This window comes from Leptosomus discolor, chromosome 1 (genome assembly GCF_034619465.1).
Source record: "Leptosomus discolor isolate bLepDis1 chromosome 1, bLepDis1.hap2, whole genome shotgun sequence".
Lineage (NCBI taxonomy): Eukaryota > Metazoa > Chordata > Aves > Leptosomiformes > Leptosomidae > Leptosomus > Leptosomus discolor.
In genome coordinates, this window is record NC_141391.1 from 149,630,361 (window position 1) to 149,656,901 (window position 26,541).

At 44.7% G+C, this 26,541-nt stretch overlaps 1 protein-coding gene across 1 annotated transcript; it reads right to left on the bottom strand.

The window, feature by feature from the left end:
- Positions 1 to 1,589: 1,589 nt before the first annotated feature.
- Positions 1,590 to 7,758, bottom strand: PEX26 (peroxisomal biogenesis factor 26). The gene is made up of 5 exons (XM_086467138.1): positions 7,592 to 7,758; positions 6,789 to 6,929; positions 6,085 to 6,398; positions 5,232 to 5,378; positions 1,590 to 4,489 (listed from the first exon to the last, which is right to left on the bottom strand). Exons 1-5 carry the CDS (start codon positions 7,756 to 7,758, stop codon positions 4,386 to 4,388), a joined length of 873 nt encoding a protein of 290 aa, XP_086323264.1. The 3' UTR covers positions 1,590 to 4,385.
- Positions 7,759 to 26,541: the final 18,783 nt, after the last annotated feature.

Here is a 26,541-nt window from a genome sequence, read left to right on the forward strand (position 1 = left end):
GTTTAATAACAGAAATCTGAAACACAAAATATACTAACATACTGTAAAAGAAGCATGTCTCCTTCTGTAGATTGCTATGCAGACTCTCAAGTACTGTGAATTTAAAGAGTTCTCTCAAAACCACTCTTGTTCGGCATGGTATATTTGAATATGAATCTTGTGGCAGATGATTCCCATCCAGTCTTACAGAGTATCTGGGGAAATGTCCACATTTCTTTGCTTTTAATTTTAATACTCACAAGCTAGTAGGAAAAGGCCATTAATACAGTGCTACAGAGCTGTTCAAGGTACATCCTGAGTAGCTTCTACCCAAAAAGGAAAAATAAGTCCCAAGTATCCTTCTTTTTCTGCATATGACTTCCCTTATTAATTTATTAACACAAATATAGCTGTACATATCGGACTCAATTTAACCAAGCAGCTAATACAATAGTTTGTATGCTGTGAGCAACATTTGTTGACTCCAAAATGAAGCAAAAAAAAGCCACTTCAACCTTCCCACCTTCACTCGGATCTTGACCAGAGTAGGGAGAAACCAAAGGCCAAAGTCATTACTCATTATCTCATAAAATAATCTGATTATTTTCTTACCATGGTTTCTCCTGCATGCTTCCTTTCTTGACTGCTAGCAGCAGCTTTGGTTACTGCTGTTCCTTCAGTTGTATAAGCAGCCTGATGCAAGGTGGCAGGCAGGGCATCCACACCTGGCTGGCAGGGGCCCTGCAGCATCACAGTGTCGGCAGGAGGCGTCATTGTCTCTCCCCTGTAACCGTCCCGTTCCACCCACGTGCCTGTTACACCAGCAGCCTGCTTTCTACCCACTTTCAAGACCCAGCCCTGAAGTCTGTTCTTAAGCAAGTCTTCCCAGTTAATTCCACAAGCTAAACCTTGATTTCTAAAAAAAAAAAAAAAACACAACAAAATTACAACTGGTATTAGTAACCAGAATTTTAACACATAGAGAACGTCTTCACAAATAACCAGTTTCCTTCCTTAAAACTCTAATGACTGGTGAATATGCTACTGATAACTCATTTAAAAGATTATTAACCATTTCAGAATCTTTCAGAATGATTTCAAAAGGTGGCATCATTTTTAAATGGCATCTTTCTGACAGAGAAGACTGCAGAGGAATCGTGGACGTGGAGTTATTTCGCCTAAGTTTCACTGATTGAAATGAATTGGGGAACAGGTTTAACTTCAAGGAACTCCACTTGACTATTTGATCATCGGTGGACAAGGCACACGGGATTATCTTTGTGTCTCCTGGTGCTAAGGCACCAAACCTCGTCTTTCTGCCAGCCATTCCTTATCTTTGTGGCCTGTGTTCACCTGATGATAGACAACTGTTCTTCAGCCTTTCAGCTGCCTACAACATGGGCCAATACAAGTTTTTTGCATCTAGCAAGAAGATGGCAAAACAACAAAGCAGAACTATAATTTGCTTTTGTATCTGGAGTTACTAGCAGAAAGTGCACATTCACATGGCACACAGCACACATTCTCTCTCACAAGGTGTAAACAGCAGGATCCCCATGGCTATGTCTTTTCTCTCCACGATATAATGAGAGTGCAGAGAAAAACACAGCTCAAGATAAATACCAGGTCCTTTATTCTTGGTCGTACTGGTCTTGGCCATTCCGAGGTACACAGAGACACATATTTAAAAAAAAAAAAGAATGCTAGATCTTTCACGGAAAGTAATTACCACTCTCTGAACTCCCACAAAAATGCAGACTTACACCCTATCAACATCATCAGTTGATTAGATCTCGTCAGATTCACACTGAACAAGTCTTCCACTTAATTCAAATATGCCTGTACAATGAGGACATGTAGTGAAACATTTCTGGAAATTGTCTGAAAACTGGAGTGTATTGATACATTAAATGCAGAAGTTTTCATATACTTAATCACAGCACAAACAAGCAACTCTACAAAAAAAGTAAATCCGGAGTCACTTTATTGTTAAAATTAAATAATGCAGTTTTAGTATTAATTGCAAAAAAAAAAAGTTTCTGCCTTCTTGCTGTCTCACAATGAATTAAATACAATACAAATGCAAAATCAGTAGTACTCAAAAAAAGTGAAGGTTACTAACCTACCTTTAAAATCAAGTTGAATGTTAAAGCCCTGGTAAATAAGTGGCTATGACATTTAACAGCATTCTAAACATTACGTATGGCCTGCCCAGACCACTGGTCCCAACTCCCAAAAATGCAGCTCTGCCATCTAACTGAAAATATTAATAGAAAACTAGAACAAAAAAAAATGGTTGTTACCTAAACAGTCAATTTGGTGAGAATTTGGCCTGGCTTCTGTGAAGTTTGCTATTTCATTAACTGGTTCACAAAGGACTTAAAGTGAGGTCTTGGAAATTAAGGGGCCAGTAGATAGAACCTAGTCATTTCTTGAAAGAGCTCAACTCCCAACAGAGCTTCTGTGTTGTATTCTACCTGTTTTCCCATCAACTGGGAGTTGCAGAGTTGTAACTACACTTACAGTTGGATTACAAGAACCATCTAGCAATGACAAGAGCAGCTCTTCCCTATGTGCACAGGGTATGTAAGAAATAACTTTTTAATATGGTGAAGCATTATGTATTACTTATGCTGGTGTAAAGTCCTAGCAGAGGCAAAAACTTTGGGGAGGGATACGGGATTGTTTCGGTCGAGACAACTAGGCAAGGTCATTACTGCATTCACGCCTGCCTTAGTTTACCCGACACTAATATTGAAGCATTTTTCTACTGGGATAATTCAAGAAGAAATAGACAGGGAACTATTTTTAGCAGTGAAGACGCAGAATGTTTTCAAAGTGTCCCAGTAGACAGCAACAGATTGCACGCAGTTTGAAGGCACCAACAGGCTGCTACCTGTGTGAAGAAAACAGAAATAGCCACCACCTCAGTGTATGGCTACTGCTGGAAACAAAGGAACAACCTAAAGGGGACTACTGTTGTAAGAACCACACTGCGATCTATATTGGCTACTTTTCACAGGTTTGGTGCATTGGATAGAATTTGCCCACCAAAAAGGCTGCTTTGTTCAGCATTTTTTAGTTTGGGCTGACGTCAGACAGCTTGAACCCTTTGGCACAGATGCTGGGACGGCAGGCTACTTGTTTGCCACGAAGGTTCATTGCCTTTAACTTGTCCTCTCCAGCACACAACGGTTTGCGCCAGTGAAAGCAGTATTTATGTAGGTCAGTACTCTCTGCTTTGGAATTTACCCTTTGTCAATCCATTGACTGGATGGATGGAGAAGAAATTAATGTTCTATCCCAGAAACTCCAATCTCTGCCCCAAGTGATCGGAAAAGGGGTCAGTCTCGTGACAGATCTTCTGCAAAGATAATAATTTTCTTGCCACAGATCTGGGGAAGGGTTTGGAATCTCAAAGAAGTGTCTTTCTACCTATCAATAAACTTTTGTTCTGAATAACAGAGCATTGATATACGGCTCCCATCAACCCAGGACTTTAGATACCAGGGGCAGGGGGGGCAATTCTAGATGTATGTAGACTTTTTGACATCTACATAAACAAAGCAAGAGGTAGGGAAAGAGTAAAACAATGCAACAACTTCAGTTGTTCAACTAGACAACAATATAGAATATAGTTTAAAAAAATAAATCTATTTCCTTATCACCACAACGTGCTCCTAAGAATTACTATGCATCAGGCAAGCATGAAGTGCTGTAATTTGCATTTTAGAAGAGCAGGTGGAGGACAATAGTCTTGGCGGCCCACCACCTTGGCTTTCTGGCTTAAATAGGACTAAAATCAAGAGCGCCTGTATAAGGAGGCATCAGTCACAAGAAAAACCATGGCCTTCAAAATGCAACAGGCTTCACTTTCTCCAGTGTTTATGTTCCACGTGCCTGTCCTAAATGCCATGCTGGACTTTTCAGGCAAAACAGAATATTCCCCTCATTACTGGTACTCTGTTGCCTTTTATAGTAATGTCTCCAGGAATGCTATTTCACTTGTTCAGGGAACTGCCCAGCATTTGCAAGGACAGAGCCTTCTTCCATAGCTCATAACTGGCTACACAACCCCCACTTGAGCTGCATCCAAACCAAAGAGTTTGAAAAGGAGGATTCTTATTCAGTTGTAGATTACGGAAGAAGTGGCTTTACCCTGGTGTTGGACAGAATGGTGCTGCAGAGCCAAGCAAAACATCAGGAATACTTGGCGTGGTTTCAAAATTCATACACCACCACTACCCATCTGAAGGCGGTGATGAAGGTAATCACTGCACAGGACTTCACAGGGTCATCTCAATTAGGACACAGATTTCAAGTCCTTGAAGAGCCTAACAACATCCTCAGGACAAGCTGACGGTTTTACAGCAGCACAGAAAAATGCATTCCGTGATGGAAGACACTTAGTCTCGAACTGGAGGCCTGTGGATTGGAGAAAATACAGCTGCCCAAGCGTGTCGGAAGAGCTGGACCAGTTTGTAAATAAACGGCAGTGAGGTGGGAGAAGCTGCAGAACAAAACAAAAAGCAAAGGAGCCTTTATTATAAAAGGTAAAGCTAAGATACACTAAAGCTATTAAGAAAGAACTAATCCCAACTAGGAGTTAATCAAAACCTAGTTGTCTTACGTTTTTCTGTGGGACTCTGTGACTGGGCCTTCACTCAGGGCACTGCTTGCATCCCTAGCGAGCCTTCTCCAGCATTTTCCAAGGGACTACTTGCAGAATAGCTATGGAGCACCTGCCACGCAGCAGAAGGGGAAACACCCATCCCCACCACGCCCCAGCTGCCACCTCTACATCACAGGACCAGCCCATTCTTCAGCAGCAGCAGCAGCCATCACTAGCTAGACGCCAACATAAGCAGATCAAACGCATGACTACATTGCAGCCTTGGGCAACCCTCCACTTTCCTGACAGGACAGCCCTACAAGGCAATCACTCTTCTAAGATACTCACCTTGTAGCACCTCAAGATGACAGAGGCTGAGTCTAGGACAGCTCAACCCGCCTCTCACAGTCTGTACTTTGTCTGCTAGAAAGAGCTGAGGATCTAGTAACTGTTTACAGAAAACTAGCTTTTGTGGAGCTACATCTTTCTACACGGACTGCAACTGGAAACATTAGAAACAAGCCCAAATAATAAGTTCCGAGACACCCAGGTTTTGGGTCTCCCAGATCTATGAAAAGCAATTATTTTCTTCTCTGTAACCACAATAGGACTGAAGAAAATTGAAATCTTAATGCTGTACCTGGGTCTAATCTCACCACCACCAGGTACAGCAGGAAAGTAGCCAAGAGCATCTTTTTGTATGGAAGTAAATAGAAGTGGCTGGACATGGACCTCAGTGCTCTACGCAGCAATGTCAACATGGTCCAGAGCTTTTGGGACAGAGCACCTAGAACACAAGAATAGAAAGGCTGTTAGGGCAAAGTAAAAGAAGTAATCACACAGATAAAGATAAGAAACTAAGATACTAAAGTAAGACCGTTCTTAGTTTGATTGCATGAGAGTTGGGTTGGGTTTTTATTTTTTGTAATAGGGAACATAGAAACAGTACAATTTTACAATAGAACTAATTATACTTTTTTTTTTTTAGGCATCTACTTTAGTTTAATACAATCTTATACCGCAGTAGTGTCAGCTTCTCTCGTGGGAGATGACGTCAAGTGACTTACAGTTTTGGAGAAGCAGCACTAAGTGCCAGATGTGCACTGTTCTACATGGGCTCGACTATAAACGGAGAGTACACAGAGCCAATAAAATGTGCCTTTAAAGAATTGCTAGTAATTTTAGTTTCCCTTTTGTACCTGTTTTTTTTTTTTAAATACATTTATTCTGAAGCGCTTTTTAACCTGGAAAACAATTCTTATCTCTTTACTTTAGCAGAGACTAAACGCACTTTGGAATTGTCAGCAAATGGATCGCTAAGTCTTCCATTTCCTTCTGTGATCCCCAACAGGACTTCCTCATGGCTGGTTTGTTATGACAATATTCTTTGTGCTTACTTAATACTTGCTACCCTTTGTTAGTAAGGGACTAACTAACTTGAAATAATTTTTTTTTTTTTAAAAAGGAGCACAAACAACAGAGGGAAAGCCTACCCAAAACAGTTTCTGTTGCTGCGTCTTGCTGTTCCTCAGCAGCCGAGTGCATCTCTTCTCGTTGAGTCCACTGACATCGGCTTTCACAAATGGTCCCAAGAAACGCTAGCTGCTGCTCGCTGTCAAAAACATCACAGCCACGTACAAGCTCTTCTGCCCCCTCAAACCGGCCAAGCGGAAGCAACACGTGCAGCAGATAGAGCTCCAGCAATGAACTGTACTCGGGGAGGCTCTTGTTGGTTTGGTCTCTCAGCCAGCTACTGCCAACCTCCAGCATCACCTGGGGCTCTCTCACTTTGCTGTATAACAGGATACTGAAATACAAGAAAGAAATACTAGAAAACACTAACTCTTTGTAAAAGTTGAGATCACTGACAGTTACTACCCACAAGCAGCTATCATGAAGGGATGTACCTGGGTCTACGCTGCCAAGGACAAACAGCCTAGCACAGAAACTCCTGAGGCAGACAATAGGTGCAGCCACTGATGTTACTTTCTCAGCATCAGCCCTTTTGTACTTTATCACCATGGAGCAACCTGCAGGCATGCTCCAGCACACGCAGGTTGAGAACAGGCCTGTCCCAGGTTCCGCTTTCATTCTCCCACCGCGCAAAGTGAAAATGCCACACAATGTTCAAGCCTGGCCTGCTATTAAATCTAACGCGAGCCCTGTGTATATCTGACAGCTACACACAGAAACTCACCACAACTCCAGAACTTTTGGGGGCAGATGTTCAGGAACATGGTAATACTGTAGGACCCAAGACAGTACTTCTCTCCACCGGTTCATCTCAGCCAGCGCCTGAATCCCCACAACACAAAGGGAGCATTTCACTTCTGCAGAACTGGTAATGAAGAAACACCTAAATAAGGGCTTCTTACAACCACGTCTCCCCTTGCATCCCCTTCCAGTGAGCTGCAGCCTCGCCTAGGTACTCTCAGTTCTCTGGCGCCCGCCTCCCCTCTCCTCACTCCGATAAAAAGGCAAATTCAGCCCCCCAAGAAGATGTACTGAGTTCGTATCTCTAGGAGGACGTGGGAACGGCTCCCAGGCACGCCTCGCTTCGCCCAAATATGCACAGATCCCGTCACATGAAACATGTAAATATAGACAGGCCGCTATCAAACTGCAGCCAAAGTCAAGTCGGGTTTTAAATAGTTACTAACTCGCTTTTTAGCAACAAGCACCACCCTCCCTTAATTTAAATCATTAAGAAAAGGTTAAGCAAAACCACAGCAAGGACCACTGGCGCTACTGCCATTCATACAGATATTTACATTCGAACCTAAGAGGCTCCTCGTCCCCAGCCAAAAAAAAGAAACAAACCACCAAACAAAACAAAACACCACCAAATAGTTTATTAAACCCAAGAAGCCTTCTATTAAAAAAATAACCCCCCAAACAGGGCAGACACGGCCTGCAGTTAGAGAGAGGGCACCCTGACGCGACCCCGAGCCACTTCCCAGCGCCGCCCTGTCCCCGCTCCGCACGCCCGGTCGCTCGCACCTGCCGGGGCTAGTCCCGGTGCCGGGGCCCAGGCTGTCGCAGCCCGCCTCACACTTCTCCACGGCGGCGGCGAAGTCCCGGTGCAGCACCAGCAGGTCCGCCGCCTCCTCCAGCAGCGAGGCCGCCTGGGCCGAGACCGGGGACCAGGCCAGAAGCTCGCTCCTCATGGCGGCGGCGGCGGCGGGAGGGGTGCCGGCAGGGCTGCTGCTGCCGCCGCCATCCTCCCCGCGCCCCGCCGCCTGCCGCCCGCCCGACTCCGGCTCCAGCGCCGCCACCGCCCCCCCAGGGCTCGGCTCGGCTCCGCTCAGGCAGGCAGCGGCAGCACCACGGCCTACGGCGGCCCCGGAAAGTCGTGAGGATCCCCTCGCGTCGCCGCCTGCCAGCAGCGGAAGGGCCGCCTCGGCAGCCATCTTCTCCCCGCCCCGCGGGCCGGCGGGACGTGTAGTCCAGCGGCGGCGGGAGGGAGGGAGGGGACGGTTAACGGCTGGCGGCGGCTCCGCGGCGCGCTGGCTGCCCCAGGGGCCGCCCCGCCCGGAGGCTGGGAGATCACGATGCTTTCAGCTGTGCCAGGACCGGCGTCAGTGCCGGTCCCTGCCAAAACCCCCTTCAGTTTCTTATTCGTGCGGCCGCCGAAGGCAAACGGCCAAGCCGGCGCTCCCCGCCTCAGCCGCCCGCCTTAGCAGGCGGGTCAGAGCCCCGCAGCGGCCGCTGCCGTTCTCCCCGCGGCCGCCGGGCGTCAGCCCAGCCCCAGGCGTGTCCCCGCCGGGCAGCGTGGCCCAGGAGGAGGCCGTTTCGGAAGAGGGCAGGGCGGCTGCGGTCCCGCGGCTTCCCTCGCCAGCGCCGGGCAAGCAGGAGAAGGGCTTTGGGGCGGGCTGCAAAGGCAGAGCGCTCCCCCGCTGCGGCAGCAGGCTCCGGGCGGGATGGTGGTGCCCTCCTCTTCCTCCGGGGCCTTTTTCTCAGTCACCCCGTGTCCACGGGTGTAAGCACGTAACGCTGTTAAAGGAACTGGAGTTCGGGCACAATAACAGCGTCTCCGTCGGTACCCTAGGGGCAACGATTCACATTCTTCAGTTGTTATTTAAAAGCGGTAGGGTGTCTTGGTTACAAAGTAATGATGGTAGTCAGTGCAAACTCGCTTCAAAAATTGTTCTCTACAGGAGAGGCAGGATCTATTTATTTTGTAATGCCAACCCCCTATGACTACTTGCCTAAAAAAACCAAGTAAGCTGATGTAGAACATGTTAAAAAGCAAAACATCTTTTAAAGGTGAGTTTCTATGCCAGATCAGTGTTGGAAGCAGGGAAGAAAGCATGGAGAGCACGATTAAAAACTTGATCATAACTCTCTTTTTACAAGTAGTTGTTTCCAGGAGGCAGGACCACGCACCTGCCTCTCATGGTAGCAGCTTTTGCGCAACAGTGCACCCGAGGGGCTTGCGTGCTCTGCCATTAGCTGTGGAAGAAGTTCCTGGGGGATTCAGGCTGGTTAAGGTGAAACCACAGCACAGAAACATCGTAAAAGGAAGGGCCCAGCAACTGAGCAAAGGCAGAGGTAACAGCGTTTCAAACTTCTGTTTCTGTTGCTTGGTGTTTGCGGTTTGGAAAACAACATTCCTTTTTGGGAACTACAAGTCCCAAAGTGCACTGTGGGAAGAACATGCCTCGTACCAGCTAGTGCCCAGCACAAATTCCCAAATATGGATAAGGAATCAATTTTGAAAAAGACTTACACTGGCTGGATACTCCCCACTGAGACGCAGAAAAGGAGCGAGACAGCACAGAAACAAGGTACGTTTGCGATACACAAAGATATCGTTCAAGAATTTCTTTCGTGGGGAGCAGCCAAGAATGTTCCATCCTTTAGAAGGGCAGCACAGCATTGCACGAGTGATGTTGGAGCTGGCTGCTGCGGTGATGGAGGCGGCTTTTGAAACAGGACTGTTGTTTTAGGTGGGAAAGTGAGCAGCAGAAGCAGCTGTGCTGCGGAGTGAGTCAGGTCCTGTTTCCCTGCAGATGCTCCTTATTAATAAAGACCTATGGAAAGGTATGTGAGCTGCAACACTCATACAGTTATGTTAGAGGCAGGGAAGGGTCGGGGAGAGGTAAGAGTTGCTCTAAACAGAAGACCTGTATAAGTTGCAGTGTGGTTGTTTAAGGAGCCGAGGTAGAACAAGGAGCCTTGTAATAACAATAATTATTGGTAGAATTAATTTCTCTGTAAGGCATGGTAGAATGTTTTTGTACTTCACACCTCTTCCTAGAGGGGACAGTGTGGTGCCTTGAAGGCCAAACCTCCTGTAGCTCTCTGACCTGCAAATAATAGTAACTCAGTAACAGGATTGTTTAACTTCAGGCCAGGAGCAATTACCTATTTTACTGGCAATTTGTGAACAAGCAAAATGAAGTCATTCCAAAATAGAATCATCTTAGCGGAGACGAGAGATGCTCTAGCTCCAGGCTGGGGCACACGCAAAGACTCGGAGGTTGACCTGGTCGCTGGCAGCATCAGCTCCTGCCTCCATTTCTCTCCCCGGGAGTTGGGCACATTCCTTGTGCAGCCCCGATGCAGCGTGTGGACTCTCTTCTGCTGGATGACGTCAAGTGCAGCTGGTCAGCCTGATCCGTCATCCCAGCACCCTCCTCCTGCTATGTAGGGTCATGGAGCAGCAGAGGCTGCACTGCACAGCACTGCGAATGTAGGAGGTGCAGCCCAGCCCTGGAGAAGAGCCTGAGGCCGTTTGGGCTGGTGAACCAAGCTGTCACATGGATGCTCCTTGCCAAATAAGAATGATGCTGGTTTTCCATCTTTCCTTAAATGTGAACAGCTTGAACTGTTTTTAAAGCTGAAAGAGTCACTCTTGCACCTGAATTAGCCTACACAGCAGGGCTATACTGCTACACAAACGCTGGAGGAAATCAGCGTGTTTGCCTGTGCTCCTGGATAACCACTTCTAGTAACCAGGAAAGCTACAGTCAAGCAAACTTGCTGCCAGTGACAGGTAGTAAGAGGGAGCATCACAGTGGATTTTGTGTCCTGGGTGGGATGTTGATGCCCAGCTCCTCGCCTTATATCTGAAATCAAGGAATTTTTTGCTGCTGTCATCCTGATTTTCTATAGGAAAAGAAAATGAGTTTCAGAGGGGCCTTGTTTATGTCTGCATCAGCTATAGATTCACAGGTTCCCCTCCTCCCCCTCCTGCCAGGCATTTCAAGGAGAGTTTAGAGATACAGGCACCTGTAACAAGGCCTCCTGAGGTAAATCGCCTCAAGTATTAATCCAGATCTGACCAGCACACGGTCACAGGGCCAGAGGGCTGGCAATCAGTCTTTTCTGTGGTCTCTTCTGTGTCAGTAGGCTGTTAATATGAGATTAGTAGCATTAGGGAGACTTTGAGCTAGAAACAGTGAGGCCTCATGATTTGATTTGGAGAGAAAGAAACCCTCTTGTGCCTGTATAAAAATGAAGAGAAGAGCTGGAAATTCTAAAAGGCATCATAAACACAGCAAAGGAAAGGATAGTTTCTAGGAAAGATGTGGAGTTTTGAAGAGATGTGGAAAAGTGATGAAGCCCATGGAGAATGCAGGTCCCGGCGTGCAGTGCTCTGTCCTTATCACCATGTGCTTTTGTTTGGGTCTGGCTACACCGTGACATGCCAGAACCTGTAATTTGCTTGTAATTTTCATCAGCAGTACATCCCTATTAAAATTGAAGATAGCTGGCTGCAGATCCCTTCAATTAGCCCAGATTCAGGGCTCCTCTAGCTCCTGGCAGGCGGTCGTCAGAGCCCTCGGTTGGGTGAAGGTGAATGCTTTCCGGCTGTGCATTGAACAGATGGCCGATCGTGGTGCTCCGCTTTCTTATCTCACTGAGCGTGGTGGCACAGAATCAAACCTATTTTGTTGTTTCAAAAATAGAACTAATAAGAGGCGACTCACCTGATTTTGAGACCACCTGCTGGTGTTCCTAGTTACTGTATTTAAAAGCAGTCACCTCTTATTTTGGCCTCATGAAAACCCACATAAACAACAGGCGAAGACGGTGAAAAGCAGAAAAGGCACCTACCGAGGTAGTCTCAGCCACAGTCCAGCTGTGGGGTATCACATAACATAAGAGTATGAGCAAATCCCTGTTTTAACCTTCATCACAGATGTACAAAACACTGTATAAGGTGCAAATGCTGGAAACTGGGAAATTAGAAACACAGAGTTGTTTTCACAACTTGAGTTTTACTCAGATGATAGTGGCAAAAGCTTTCTGAAACAAAGGGTGATTTTAAGTCGATTAAGCCTCTCTCTTTGCTCCATGTCAAACAAAATACCAGCCTTGGCAAGGGAGCAGTCAAAGAATAACAGCTGTTACTTTTGATTTCATTGTTCCTGTTACAATTACAATTATAGTGCTGGGTGGGGCATTTCATAGCTTTAAGGTGACCAATTTGGTTAAAGGCCTAAGGCATCTTCTTTTCTGCAACCAGTTATTATCTGTGAGAAAATACTAAAGCCTGCCATCACTGTAGGTCAATTAATTCCTGTTTGCATAGCACTGCATCTCTTTGCTCACTGCTTCAGAGTCACAAGCCCTTCTAATAGTTAATGCCTCTTCTCAGAGCCCCACCTGCTGAAAGAAATCAGTTGTCAGCCATTAATCTCCACCTTTCCTCTTTTTCCAAAGCAAACCTTGTGCTCTTATGGTTGGGAGAAGTGCTTAACAGCGTGAATCCTGAAAGTATTTGTACCATAAGGGAAATGAGGCGATTTGAGAAAATACGTTTCTTCTCATTTTTAGCCTAGCTTCCTGACTTCTCAGTGCTTCTTTTTGCAGTGTTTGTCAGACACCTGTCCTTCATTTTGAATGCACAGTTACTGTGATCTCCTGTTAATTATCGCCTCAAACAGGCAATGCGTGTTCTGCATCTTGAATTGGAAATTGCAGGAAATGTTACAAAAGTTAACAAACCCTTTTGCATCTCAGGCTGCTGGTCCTGGCTCTTACCTGGCAGGGTCTTGCCATGCTCACAAAAGTTGTGATGAGAAGTTGTTTTAGGAAAGCCAGCAGTACTGCAGAGTTGCGTGGTAGCGGCCCCTGAGCCTTGGGAGAAGAGCTGCTGGGAAGGGGTTGTTCACTAATGCAACCTTTGTGTCTTGTGTTTCATGGTGAATGTGTGCCCCTCTGGCAGGTGGACTGTGGCGAGCAGGGCTCCCCTGCTTGCCATTGTGCTCACAAACTTGATACAGTAATTAAGAAGCTATTGCTTTTTTTTATTAATTTGCCTCTGAGCTTTTTTATGTAGTCAATGAAAGCACAGCACCTCTCTTTTGGGGAGGATTTCTCCCCTGCCTTTTGAAGATCTGTGTGCTATATTTAGGGTCTTACTGTTTTGAGAGGTATGCTTATAGTTTGTGTAAAATCAGTGTCTCGAGCAGTGTATTGGCCCTCATTTCTCCGACGAGCTGATGTTCTCTTTCCCTCTGTTCCTACCTTACTTGCTGCTCCTTCTCATCTTTCTTGGCAGTACCAGATGCAGACAAAGGTAGGATTAGGTGTCTTAATTAGTTTATGTAGCCCTAGACATACGTGTTTACTTCTTGGCACTGGGGGAAGGGCAGCCCATGAGGAACATAACTCTTGTCTCTCAGTGAGGTTTTCAGCTCTGAGAGCAGCCTGAGCCCAGGCAGGCTGAACAGGCAAGCCAAAATTTTCTAGACACATTTTCGTTCCAGATGCCCGTTCATGGAGGAAGTTGAAAACCCAGTCTGTATTACCAAATCTGAAATAATTTCTCATTTAGGGTTAGATCCAAAATGTTTATTTCCAAAAAATGACTCATTGTAAACAGCCTGAAAGAACTTGCTTGAAACATTACGGAAAAGCTAATAAACTGTAATTAATATCTTTTAGAAATCTACTGTATATCTGGCAAGTTGTATTTTAAATATTTTTCATTTGTCAAAGTGAACGTTAAGCTGTAACTCTTCTGTCTCCCACTGCAGTCATCCTTCAGCAGATGTAAGCAGGAGAATTCAGCATGGCATTCCCACAGTAACTTCCTCTCAGGCCAGATCAACACTAGCTCATCTGGGGAGCAGTAACACAACGGCTGGTGTTCATGCTTGGCAGCCACTTCGCTGCAAAGTCAGTGGCTGCTTTTAAACCACCACTGAGGAGGGTTTGGACCAAGGTGGCTTGCTGGCTTTGCACTGAAGCGCTCACAAGATATTTTCCAGCATTTCCAGTGTGAGAATGACCTGGTGATGGAGATGAGGGTGTCAGGGAGCAGTGAGAGCAGGGCTGCTCTGTGAAGGGGGACAAGTCATGGGCCGAGGGTGAGCCCAGGGCAGGCAGGAGCAGTGTCCTCCCCAACTGGGGCACAGTCACACCCAGAGGACCTCAGCAGGGTGGGTAGTGCCGGGTGCCAGACACGGTGAGGTGATAAATTATCTTCAGTGTCCATCCCGAGAGTCCAGGCAGGAGCAGCAAGAGGCGGGACTACAACATAGGTCCAACATTCACCCAGGAGATAGAGGGACACAGACTTGCACAGCTACAGTGTAGCTCGGGGCAGGCCTGGGTGCTCAGGATGGGGCTTTAATAGAGACACCCTGCCCCAGGATCACTGGGCAGGAGGTGCAGGGTGAGAGTCTCCAGTGAGGCTGGTCAGGGCATTTAAGGTTTACCGTACCATTGCAGGAGACCTGGTGATGATTTGTTACGCTGCTCCAGGTGTTGCTAAGATGATCAAAAAACTACATAATGTAGTTGTATATTTTTTTTAACAATTCTACTAATTCATAGACTAGCACAAGTGTCCTGATTTAGCTAAAAATTAAAAGTGTCCTGGAAATGTACATTTCGATGAACTACAATTATCCCAAGTCGCCTTGGATATAGTTTATTGACTAGACATTTCTTCCTATAAAATTTTTCTTTCTCTCAACATCAGCTTCTCTTTTTGTAAAACAGAGATGATAACATCATTGTCTTTCCTACCTGACAGAAAGCTTATTAGTTTTGTAATTTACATTGTATTTATGGAGTGTTCTGAGATATCAGAATGAAAAGAAATGGACCAGTAAAAGTAAAGGAGCAAGAGTACACTGCAGCTGTATACGCTAGCAAAATAAAATTACTCAAGAGCAAAGTAATGGGAATGAGATTCATGTATCAACTTTGACCAGACCTTCAAGGACGGAAAACAGGGTGGGTTCTGCCAGACACTGGGAGCTTAATTTTTGTGCTCAGGGGTAGATAGTGTCTGCCCTCATGTTTCTCATTAAGTGTATTTGTGAGGAAGCACTAGAAGAGTAGTAAACAGAGGAAGATGACAGCTGCATGCTGCTGCGTCAAGCTGGCACTAGGCATACAACCAAGTCATGAGGGTGGAGGTCACTGTAGACACAAGGGAAGGTCAAGAGAACTAGGGGGATGAGGAGGTCATGGTAAGTTTGAAAGGGAGAGTGGACAGACAGACATGACTGATGATAGCTCTGGCGATTGGAAACAAAAACTTAAATAGCTCAATTTTTTTATTTATATTCAAGAACACTTGTCCACGGCAGGACTCAGCATCCCTCTTTCTGTCTCAGATTAGGCAGCAGTTAACATTCCCTGTGCGCTGTGAGCTGCCGGAACAATAGGTCTATTCTGAACTCCCCTTGCAAGACTGTTTCGTGCCAAAAGGTGTGTTCACCAAGAGAAATTCAATACTAGAAAGATACTTGGATAATTTTAGGAGATAGAATCAGTGCATGGTAAATCCTCAAAGGAGCTGACTCTCAAAATAGTCTTAGCAGGGAAGCACGCTCTGTAAATCATTACCAAAAGTTAGGCTGAAAGAATTAAAACACTTTGCATAATATGCACATAGTTCCTGCCTTGATCTTCCAACCAACTACTGTTTATTTTCTTAAGCTTGCTGTGATCAGATCTAGTTCCCTGGGCTTGCTATTCCTGTGACAGTTGAAGATTCCGACTGGTCAGAAATAGGACAATCACGGGACTAAATCTCTAGAGCTGCCGGAATCATAGGGTTAAAAGAGGACTGTGAAGTACTTAATAGGCTGCCTACACATTGCTCAGCAAGTCAGAGGTTAACAAAGGACCTTATTCTTTTGAAAAGATAATTGAGGCTGAAAACAAGTCAACCATCCCATAACTAAGCCGTGGAGATCATCAGTTCTTGTGAACAATAGCCGATGATGTTCAGGATTCAGTGAGTTAAGTGGTTAATCCTATACAGAAAGCTGCATCCATAACGGAGTTTAAATGGGGGGAATCCACCCAATTCGACCCCTAGGGAATTGCTTCCTGCTGTTATGCTGATGGATATGTCTATAAATATCACATCACGGTAGCCATCAGCAGATAAGATCTCGCAGAGCTGAAAAGCCTCTCCCTATTAAATGATACATTGATCTCCATGAAACAGCAGTAGCCTGGGTTAATGAGCCACAGAAACCAATCCCTCTGCTCTCACAGAGTGACTGTAGCCAAAGATAAGGAAGATCCATATATTGTTTCCTTCTCGATTCGGTGGAAAAAAGTCAAAACCCTTATATACTCTTTCTTCTTTCTGCCCAGCCTTCTCCACAAGGCTGTTGCTTTCATTTTGTATTGGGCACTCAGGCAGCATCTCATCAGCCTTTTGCTGCGATTTGTTCCAAATTTGTCATTTGCTGTTTATATCCATCACAGAAAGCTGTCAGTCAGGACAGTTAGGGCAAATCTGCCTTTGCAGTTTTCTTCAGATAAAGCAGGACCCTCCGCAGTGGCAGAGAACACACAGGCAGGTTTGGGTACCTTCTCCAGCACAGGTACTAATGGGTGGCAAACTGACAAACTTCAGCAACTGCTTCTGTTCATCCTCATCGCTTTCTGTCACTTCTGTGATTTTAGCAAAAAAAAGTGCTTACAGTCCTGTTTTTTTGAGTTTAAAGCTCAAAATCTTAAGGTTTTTAAGCCTATCATATTATAATGCAAGGCCTGACTCACGATTTTCTACTCTCAGAGCTGTTAGTACTGCGTGCCATGTAACATGCACGTACAGACAGTACATAGGCTTAAACCCCTACACTTGAATTCTCCACGCTGCCTGTATAATGCCTCCGTGTCTATATGTGCGTACAGGTCTCTGGACAAGCACCTTTCTGGTGCTTTAACTAGCTCTCCTGGTATTTAGAGATGCCAGCCATGAATTAGTTAAATCATGTTCAGTGTCTGCGATTTCTCTTTTGCTTTCTTTGCGTTTCTTTACTTCTCTGTCCATTTGTTTTCCTTTGCTTTTCTCCCTCCACCACGTTCTCCTCTCCGGCTCCTTGCTCCTCTGTTACTGACTTACTGCAAATCCCATTATTTCTCAGCGCTGGGGACTGTGACTGGCAGTTCTGCTGGGCAAACCCCTGGACATCACTGTGGGACTTACCTGGAGAACTTGCAACAGATGCTTTGCATGGCCTCCCTGGCTGGCAACCAGTGCTGTTAGCAGTCTTCTTCCAGAGTTAATAAGGGCCAAGACAAGAAGGATTAGAAGAAAGCAGGGCTTCATGGTCCCCCCAAACCCATGCCCATAGCTGCTTACAATGTGAGGATACAGAAGGAAAGGGGATTGTGAGGGCAGAATGATTAGGGTGCTTTCCTCTCTTTTTTCCCCTTCTCTGCATGGACATTTCTGCTTAGAAGGTCCTGTGCTTGTCTAGCAGTGACCTAGGCAAGGAAGACAAGAACATTACAGGGACTGCATTTCTGGACTTGTCCTTCGCTGCGTCGGTGTCTTTAAGCATGACGCAGTCTTCTGCTTCAGGGACCCTGGAAGGAGTTAAAGTAAAATGGAACATGAGAGAAGGATCATGAGATTCACCAGCTCAGCCTGCCTCAGTTGTGCTTACAGTTGGGTCTGCCGAGTTCAGTGACTCAAAGAAATGAGCTGTCATTACCTCTGAAGAGCCAATGCGCTAAAAGAAAATGATTCTGCTCCGTTTTCAGCAGTATCAACAGAATTGTTTACCAAGTTCCGAAGAGTTATATTTTTGGCATCCCTGTGGCCTGTTTTGGCCTGTTGAATGTTACTTATGAGTAAGAAGGAAAGAACTTGACTCTCAATTATAAAGCAGAATTTGCATGGCTGACAGTTAAAGAAAAACAAAGCAAACTCAGTATTTTGTATATTTACCTCACAGGCTCTGGAGAGACGATAACTATGGAGCCCACTGATTTCAATTGGAGGGATGCATCCTGGTTTTTGAAGTCATGTCTCTGGTCTCTCAAAACAACCTTAACTTCAGACACCCAAAATCAACGCTTGTACATCTAGTTGTAAATGGCCTGCCCAGAGTCCTACAAGACTGTGGAGAAGCTGGGAGGTGGGTGGGAATTCTGTCACAGACAAGCCTCCTTTTTGTCCTTGGAGGCCACATTAACCATGGCTCTGCTGTAGTCTGTGCTCAGCCCCTGTGGCATCAAGAGAGCCCTGGTTAGGCTTCCTAAAGGAAGGACAGAATTGCAAATATTTCCAGGACTTGGTGGGGAAACCGATCCCCTTTGGGAAGGATCTGCAAGCACCCCTGGTTTCTGCTGCGGTGCTGAACGAGGGGAGCCTCCATCTGTTCTCGCCGCTGTGCAGATGCAGGCAGGGGATAGGAGCAGTGAGGCTGGAGTCTGAGCCTGGGGGCGAGGTTTAAATGCTGTTAAGTGGATAATGGGGCACAAGGTCTTCACTTCGAACTCGGATTCTATAAAAATGCATGTGATGATGCCAGACAAGCTATATATTCTTGAAACAGCCACAGGAGGACGGTGTTGCTGGCTGCGTAACTTGGGTTAGAAATAATAGCCGTGGTGGCACTGGCCACCGCCTATGAAAGGGAATATGAAAAGGAATAGAAAGAGCCCGGAGAAATAAATAGTGAAATAAATAGTAGCCTACTAAACAATTAATGCCAAGGATTTATACAGTGCTTTACTTATTTAAAGCATTGTGCACAACATTAGCTGATTAACCTTAATTAATCATTCAGGTAATTAAATGGAAGCAGAATGAATATGGTTAGAGGAAGTTTGGAGTATGAAGGCTTCCTGAAATCATTAAATGATTTTGCTGTCTTTGATGGAAGGAATAATTTCTTCCTTTAGTGTTTAAATGTGCTTGCAGTGTGGGTGTTATTGCAGTTTTAATAACCACCTGCTTAATTCCCTGCGATGGGAGATTACATGCAGCACAGCCAAAGGTTTCTTGTTTGTTTGAGTAACTTCAGCAGTCATACGGGCCGAATGAGAACAAAAATGAGAAGTATCACCAGCTTTATTTTTTAGGGCACAGAATGATGACCATTTTCAGGAAGAAATCTTGTTCTTTTGACTTCTCACCAGCAGCATGGATTGGTACGCATTCCTTTGCAAAACTTAGCATTTGCCATTGCTGGGTACCTCCCAGGTAGGGTACGGTTATGGCATGAGCTATTGCTGTAACTTAATCAGGAGGGAAAAATGAAGCTGTTCTGTCATTTGATGTAGAGAAATCGCTAAATGAGTGTGGCAAAAGACACTGAGAATGCTGTAAGTGAAAACTATTTTTTTTTTTATGGATTAATTCTTTCTCCTGCAGTAAAAAGACAGGATTCTTTGGCAGAGAATCACTGCAACTTGATTCCTGGCTGTGGCATATTTAGGTTTGTGTTATCACCTGCTGCCCACACTTATGTAGCATAAACTCCTGAGAGAACTTGTGATGAGATGCGGTTTCAGTCAGCTGGCCTGAATCACTGCTTTGCTGATGAACCCCTTAAGCTGCTGGAAGAAGACTTGTTTCATGCCAGGCCAGTATAACCACAGACCACGCATGTAGCTCTGATTCCCTAAATTTGAAGATTGACTTACCCACTGTGTAAGTCAGGTTTTCAATTACCTGCCACCTGAGAACTCAATATCTTAAGCAGGTACAATACAAGCAGTTGGTGCTATAGATAAAGCCAACAACCTTCAAGAAAGCCAGGATTTAATAGACTGCTAATTGCTCTGATACTTTTGCTACCCTCTTTCAAAAAGACTACAAAAGCCTGTGTTTCCTTCTGACCTGGAATACTGTCACTGTAAGCAATGAAAGCTATCAGACTTTTTTTTTTTTTCTCTCCCTTTTCCTCTGCCTAGTTCCCCTGGGGACAGGAGATCTGGCAGCTAGATCTACCCCACGCTTTTGCCTTTTGTTTTCCTGTACTTTTCTCTTGGCACAGTTCAGAAGTTTTCAGTATTGTGCTTCCACAATCACATGCTAAAATATTTGCACAGCTGCCTGATGACAGAAAAGGGGGGAAAGAGAAAATCCACTCTTCTGTTATTTGAAAAGTTTTAAACAAAACAAAACAAAAACACCAACCAACCAGAGTTTAACATGAGTTAATCATATAGAATCTTCAGATTGCTCTGCTCTTGTATAACAGAATCCTCTTTCACCTTTCCTGGTTTCCCCCATGCCCTTCACCTTCTTCTTCTCATATGTATAAACCCACCTTTCATGCTTCTCTTAAAATGCCTGTGGATTAAAAGGCCCATGGGACTCCCTTGCCCACTTGTGGGCACTCACTTCAACCTGTTCCTGATGTACAGAAATAGTACCAACTCCTACAGGCTATAATCAGGCATTCTTCAGGCAAATCTCTGACTGAAGACAGGGGAAGTTTTGGCAGAAGGACTGCAAAACTAATTACATTCCTCCCCCAAGTATATATATTGGATAGTGATGAGAGATGAGAAAATACAGCCTAGAAAGAAAGTCCATTAATAAATGAGAAGTAGATGTGAGGAAGAACAGTTGATTGAATTATTTATAATAGAGTTATAAAATTGCTGAGTTGCTGAGCTTTCCAGAAACCCATCAATAACAGGCATGGCCACAGCAGCAGTTAATAGGAGTATAGGCAAGCAGGAGCAAGGATGTCCATGAAAATCAGGTATGGAAATACTGTGGAAAAAGCCTAGCACATCCAAATCATTTAGCACAGAATATATTTTAGTGTGGTGATAACTTTCTAATAGCCTTGAAAACTCATTGTGAGTTAATTTTACCAGCAGTGCACCAGAGCATTTCAAGCAGAAACTAAGCAAATGTGGGCCCATCTTTTAAAAATAGAGAAAAAGCGTAGACACTTCCTAACAAGGCTAACTATAGATGATAGTGAAAAAAATTAAATGCATGTTTAAAAAAAACCCTGGATAGTGATATCAAGAGCAAAAATGAAACTCGGTGTTTGAAAGAACCAATCTTGTCACATATTTTTTTTTGTCAGAATTACCTAATTAGTGACTGATGATACTAGAGCAGATATACTGCATTAGCTCTTTTGGCGCAATGAGTGGAAGATTCAACTTTTGAAATCTTCAGCGGCTAAAAGAAGGTGAAAGTGAAAAGGCCAACAAGCTCTTTTTCAGCTTTGACAGTTATAATTCACATGCATGGACTGCACTCCCACCACAAACAATCCGCTCCCTTCCTACACGCATAAACACACACTCCCTGACTTTATCCGGCTCTCGGACCACACACGCATCTCTGTCCACTTTCGGCCCTTCGCATCTGCCACCCTCCTCCCTCGGACGCATGAACGCCTCCTCTGAACTAACTCCTCAATTAAAGGTGTGTTTCCATCCTGGTCCACCACGTTTGGTTTTTTTGTTGATTTTTTTTTTAAGGCTTTCTTGCTGTCCTCAGTTGTGAGCTCCAGACAAAGCCTTCCTTTCTGTGAGGGCACTTCACGACCAGGAATGTGGTCTGGACATTTATGGACAAAGGAACATTCATGTTCCCACTCCTGTTGCCTCTTAATTGTTAGGAAGAATGAATGCGCTGTGGCTTTATCCTTTCAGCTCAGTTTATGAAATCTGGGTCCTCCTATGGACATACATTTAGGGTAGCTCTCTTTTGTTTGTGGCTGAAAGTGAAGCGTGCAGGCACAGGGATGTACATTCTCTGTACTGGTCTGGATGCAGCAGCCGGAATGTCATTTCCAGCCCTTTAGCCTCTGAAACCTTCTGTTTGTGAAATTAGCCGATGAGGCGACTGATGAGAAATTGCTGCATATTAGCTGCTGTCATTTTTATACCCTCTTCCGTAAGTAATGGCACAGCAGCCCTCGTGATCCCATTAAGTAGCTCTAGCTGGTGCTCTGACTGCGGGAAGATAAAGCTGCAAATGGAAAATGCTTCTCAGTGCTGCAGGCCAAGCCCAGCCACCTCCTCTCTCCTACATTCCTCTGCTGCTTTCATACCCCCTGCTAGCCCAGCATTATTCCTTCTCAGGATTGTCTTCTTCAGGGGACAGCTTCATTTTGAATGGCTTCATGCTATCACACCCACAGGCACCAAGTCTTTTCCACTAAGCCAAGCGTAAAAATGTCTGCGGGAAGGGGTGGGGGATATGTCAGCAAAACAAATATATTTAATTATATGTATCAACCAGCATTTTCCCTATGTAAGATTAAGTGTGCAGTTCAGTTTCTGATCTTACTGTATTCTCATTTAAGGTTACCTAAAAAGCCCACGATAGCATGAATTTTTATAACATGCCTTCATATGTTTAGTAACCTCGTATCTGTGGAACCAGATGCTCGTAAGTCTGGGTGTACTCATAATTAATTTTGAACAAGCCACTAAGCCACCATGCAAGGAGGTGGGGGGGATGCTGTTAAAGTCCAGCATTTTTAATGTGAAGTCTCCAGACTTCCTGAGACTGGCCCCAGATGGGCTTACCTGCTTTGCAGAGATACTTCTGCGCTGCCAAGTCTGGGGGCATTGTCATGGCGATCACTGCCTCTGGTGATGTTTTAGAATCATGTAAGCATAGGAGAAATGGAAGTTTTTTCCAAACCAAGTTAAAGTTTAACCCTTGTAGTGTGTTGGAGAAAAGCTGGAAAACTCACTCTGAATGCAGAGGCAAAGACGAGTAAAAAGACTTGAATTGTTATTAACGTCTGAGATTTTTTTAGCCCACTTGCAGTTGTTTGAACCTGGTTCAAGTCTCTCTAACCTTTCTGGCTGATACTGCTGTTCTGAGCTAGCCCTTCTCTGCTGCTTATAGTGGGGCAAAAAGGTACTTACCCCCCTGTCATGTTAGGATCTTTAATGTTTGGATTTTGGCATCTAGAGGCCTGTCCCTACCCATCAGGTTGTGATGAGCCACTGTCAGAGAAAGCTGAAACAACCTGGTTTAAAAGTGAGGATAGCAAAGTTAGTTAAGAAAGCAAATCTGTGGGGTTTACTTCTGTGTGTTTGTTTTTGTCTGTACCACCTACACGCACACAGAGCTGTGTTTGTTACTGGCATTCTGAGAGAGGAAATCCATTACCTTAAAAGAAGCACTTGGCATTAAGAGAGAATAATAAAGAAAGCAACAAAGAACCGTTAGCAACATTTTATTAAGAAGATGAGCTAAATCGTCTGTCTTGTAAACAAGTGGTATTATTTAAGTATCCAAGGATTTGCTTTCCAAAACAAGCCTGAATTGTTCATTGTCCAGCAAAATAATGCCTGCTTCTGCAGTCCTGGCTGCTTCTCTAACTACAGCCCAGAGTCTGTAGGTCTCCACTGCTGTGGACTGTCCTGTGTAACTTTACTAATAATATTTATGTCAATGTAATAATAAAAATATCTTCGGCAAGTAGAAAACAGCAATATTAAGGCTCAGAAAGGCTAACGCCAAGACTTTTCAGTTGAGGGAATAGGAACAAAGGCAATCTGCCTGCCCTGAGCTTCCCCGTAGCTGTTATAGGGCCTCACAGACACACTTGTGCTCAGTCGTGTTGGCAGAGAAACCCTTGGCAGAAAAACACCCTATTGCTGTCTCAACTGCTCATTCACCTGCTCAGGGAGACAAAATTTATCTCTCCATCCTAGCACTTCTTCAAACACTGGTGAGCGTGTGCTGATGTTCAGATGTTTACCAGAACAAGGTTTCTTTTTCCCCGTTTTCACATGACGTGGTATTTCCCAGAGGAAATGAGTGGCTCTCTCGGGGTTATGCCAGCTTTCCTCTACCATACAAACAAGATTTACAGATGCTGTAGAGCTCCGTGAGTGCAGTAAGCAAAGTAGGGGGTGGGGGTGGGGTGCAAGGGAAGCACCTTCTCTATAAAACAGCTTTTTTTTTTAAGGAACGGGTGGATTACCCAGGCCAGAGGAATCCTCAAAAGAGGAGGCAATACATACATTCGGTGCTCCCATTGCCGCTCCCATACCAAGCCAGAGGGGACCACTGCTCCGTTACCATGGCAGCAGTGACGAATTGGCAGCCAGGCCCACCATCACGCTGCCTGCCCTGCGAGATGCTCCGGGAAAGACTTACGGAAGGAGATTTGCATCCGACATCCCATTTCTTTCTCACTTTGGCTTTACCCTGCAAGCCTAGAGAAGGAGAACGTCGTTGGTGGGAGTTCTCCGGAGAGCAATCTGTGCGGAGGCTGGGCACGGCGAGTGGTGGGGGCTCGAATTGAGACGTCTGCCCTGGCAGAGGCGGGCGAGCTATGAGAACCTGTCAGGGAGGAGTTGACTTGTGCGAGAAGAAGGTCACTTATGCAGCCTGGCTCTGTGAGTACTGACCCAGCCGGCCTCTCGTACCTTCTGCTGAAAGTGTTATTGTTTGTTATTGACTAAAAAATTCTGGGGTTTCTTGTTTCTAAGGGGAGGAATTTTCTTTTGTGCTAGCTCTTCTAAATAGGCTTCATGCAAAATCCATGAATGCGCTACTGCTGGATTTTTTTCTTCTAGGCACGAAGTCCTGCAGGTGCTGCAGACATACCCATTAGCAGCAGGTTTCTTGCAGCAAGCTTGTTGAAATCTGCAGGGCAGTATCTGCAGTTTGCAGTGAGCGCCACACAGTCCGTACCTTAACGCATCGATACCAGGTTTTGTACTCTAGCCAGCTGATACGGTACTATCCAAAGATCGTATTTCTCATTTAATTCATGATTCTAGCCTTTGTTATACACACTAACTTACTTGGTTTTGTTGAGATTAAGAATTTAAGCAGTAAGTAAACCAAATGCTGCTTGGAACAGGTGCAGAAAGAGTATTTGCCCTTTATAGGATACAGTTACGAGCAATTTCACTCCAGTGAGCCAAACAAACAGATGCATCAGATAAAATGCTGATAAAAAGAATGATTATATTGGCAAAGATCCACTACACTCCACCGTAGCACATGGATATCATAGTCAAGCATACAGATAGTAGTCAAACATACAAAAGCCATGGGTGAGATCAGTCCAGCATGGCTAACAATAGGCATCTACAAACGTAATTGTGCAACAGACCAGTATGATCATCAGTTTTAAATTCTCACTTGAAAAATAGTAATTAAATCTAGAGATCTGTGAGAAGAAAATGCTGCTTTGTAAAAAATAATAATGCATTGCAAAAAAAAAAAATATAAGGAAAAAGAAATCAAAAGGATTTGTACACCATAGCTCTGAAATCTTGATCAACCTGCAACCTGCTCACATGCAAGCCAAGGAGACATTTTTCCCTCCAGATGAATATGGTGCTTGTTCTGTTCCTTGGCCAGACGGCAGCTCTGGGGCATCTCTAGCTGTAATCTCATTAAGACTATTAGGCTGTGATTGTGCCTGTGCTCTGTTGCTGGCATGGATTTAGGCAGACAAATGATCCTCGGAGCATGGATGGCTCTCACAGTTGAGAGGAGATGGGCTACATTCTTTCTCACGAGGTTTGAAACTCTTACAGCCTCGACTTTGGAAAGGCGCTGTTTGCAAACCATCCAGAAAGGCAAATAGGGACAGGTCCGCTCAGTCAGGCACGCAGGGGCAATTTATGAACATAGCTTCTGTTCGTGGTAATGGGAGTCACATGTGTAAGCTGTCTGCACAATAACGGCAGAATACACTCCCTTCAGTGTGTCCACAGTATAAAGCTGTGCCTGTGTGAGTGTTGGCATGAGAGGCTGCGCTACAACAGAAGAAAACACAAATCAGAAATGAATTATTTGTTCATTTTTCCATCCCCAGAACCAGCCCTGTGTTCTACTTTGACCAGTCTGTTATAACTAACACAAGCATAGTAGCTTTTACTTTTTTGGACTGTTTGCCCAAAGTTGAAAATATTTTGATGACAGAGGATGTTTCTGGAGTCAGATACAACTTCTTTTCATTCGATTTTATCCCATTACTCTTCATTACAATTCCTTAGGACACCGTAAGTACCTGTTCCTCCTTTTTTTGCGTTCCTGCATCACTCAAATATGAGCAGCTATTCCTGTTCCTCTGCAGCAGTGGAGTTTAAGTACTTCTGGATGTAACTGGATTTCCAGCCCCCTCTGTGACCCCTGCACATGTGGACCTCTTGCACATAAACCCATACCGGTTTATGTCATTTGCGCATGAGCCTCGGGAAGCTGTCTTTGCTGAATGAATGCCAGTGTACCACACAGTTCATAAATATGTAAAAGTAATGGGCCCTATCCCAACAAGCTTAGATTCAGAAACGTTTAGCAGATGTTCTGGCTGTGGGGGAGAAAAACAGGAGATGAATAAATAGAATATGCAATAACAAATACTTTGTTGATGAAACTGCACATAAATTAGGATGACAAACACACCCTTTTCCAGGACTTTGACCCATCCATAAAACAACGTGAACATATTTTATTAATGTTCTCAGGATCAATAAAGTGACTTCATTGATTTACTTTCCCCTTTTTATTAATACTTCTCTAAACAGTGATGATTTTGGATGGAACATAGGTAGAGTCTTTTTTATAGCTTGTCAGAGGGACAATTCTGATTATACTAGCAAAGCAATAAGGTTCTCATCCAGGACCCTAGAGCCTTTTGCTAAAGAGAACCTAACTGGGTAAGTTAAAAGCCTGAAGAAAACTTCCAGACCTGTTTGAGATTCAGGGCTGTCAGTTACTTCTAGACAATACAAGGAAGCTGCTCTATACACTCGGTTAAAGG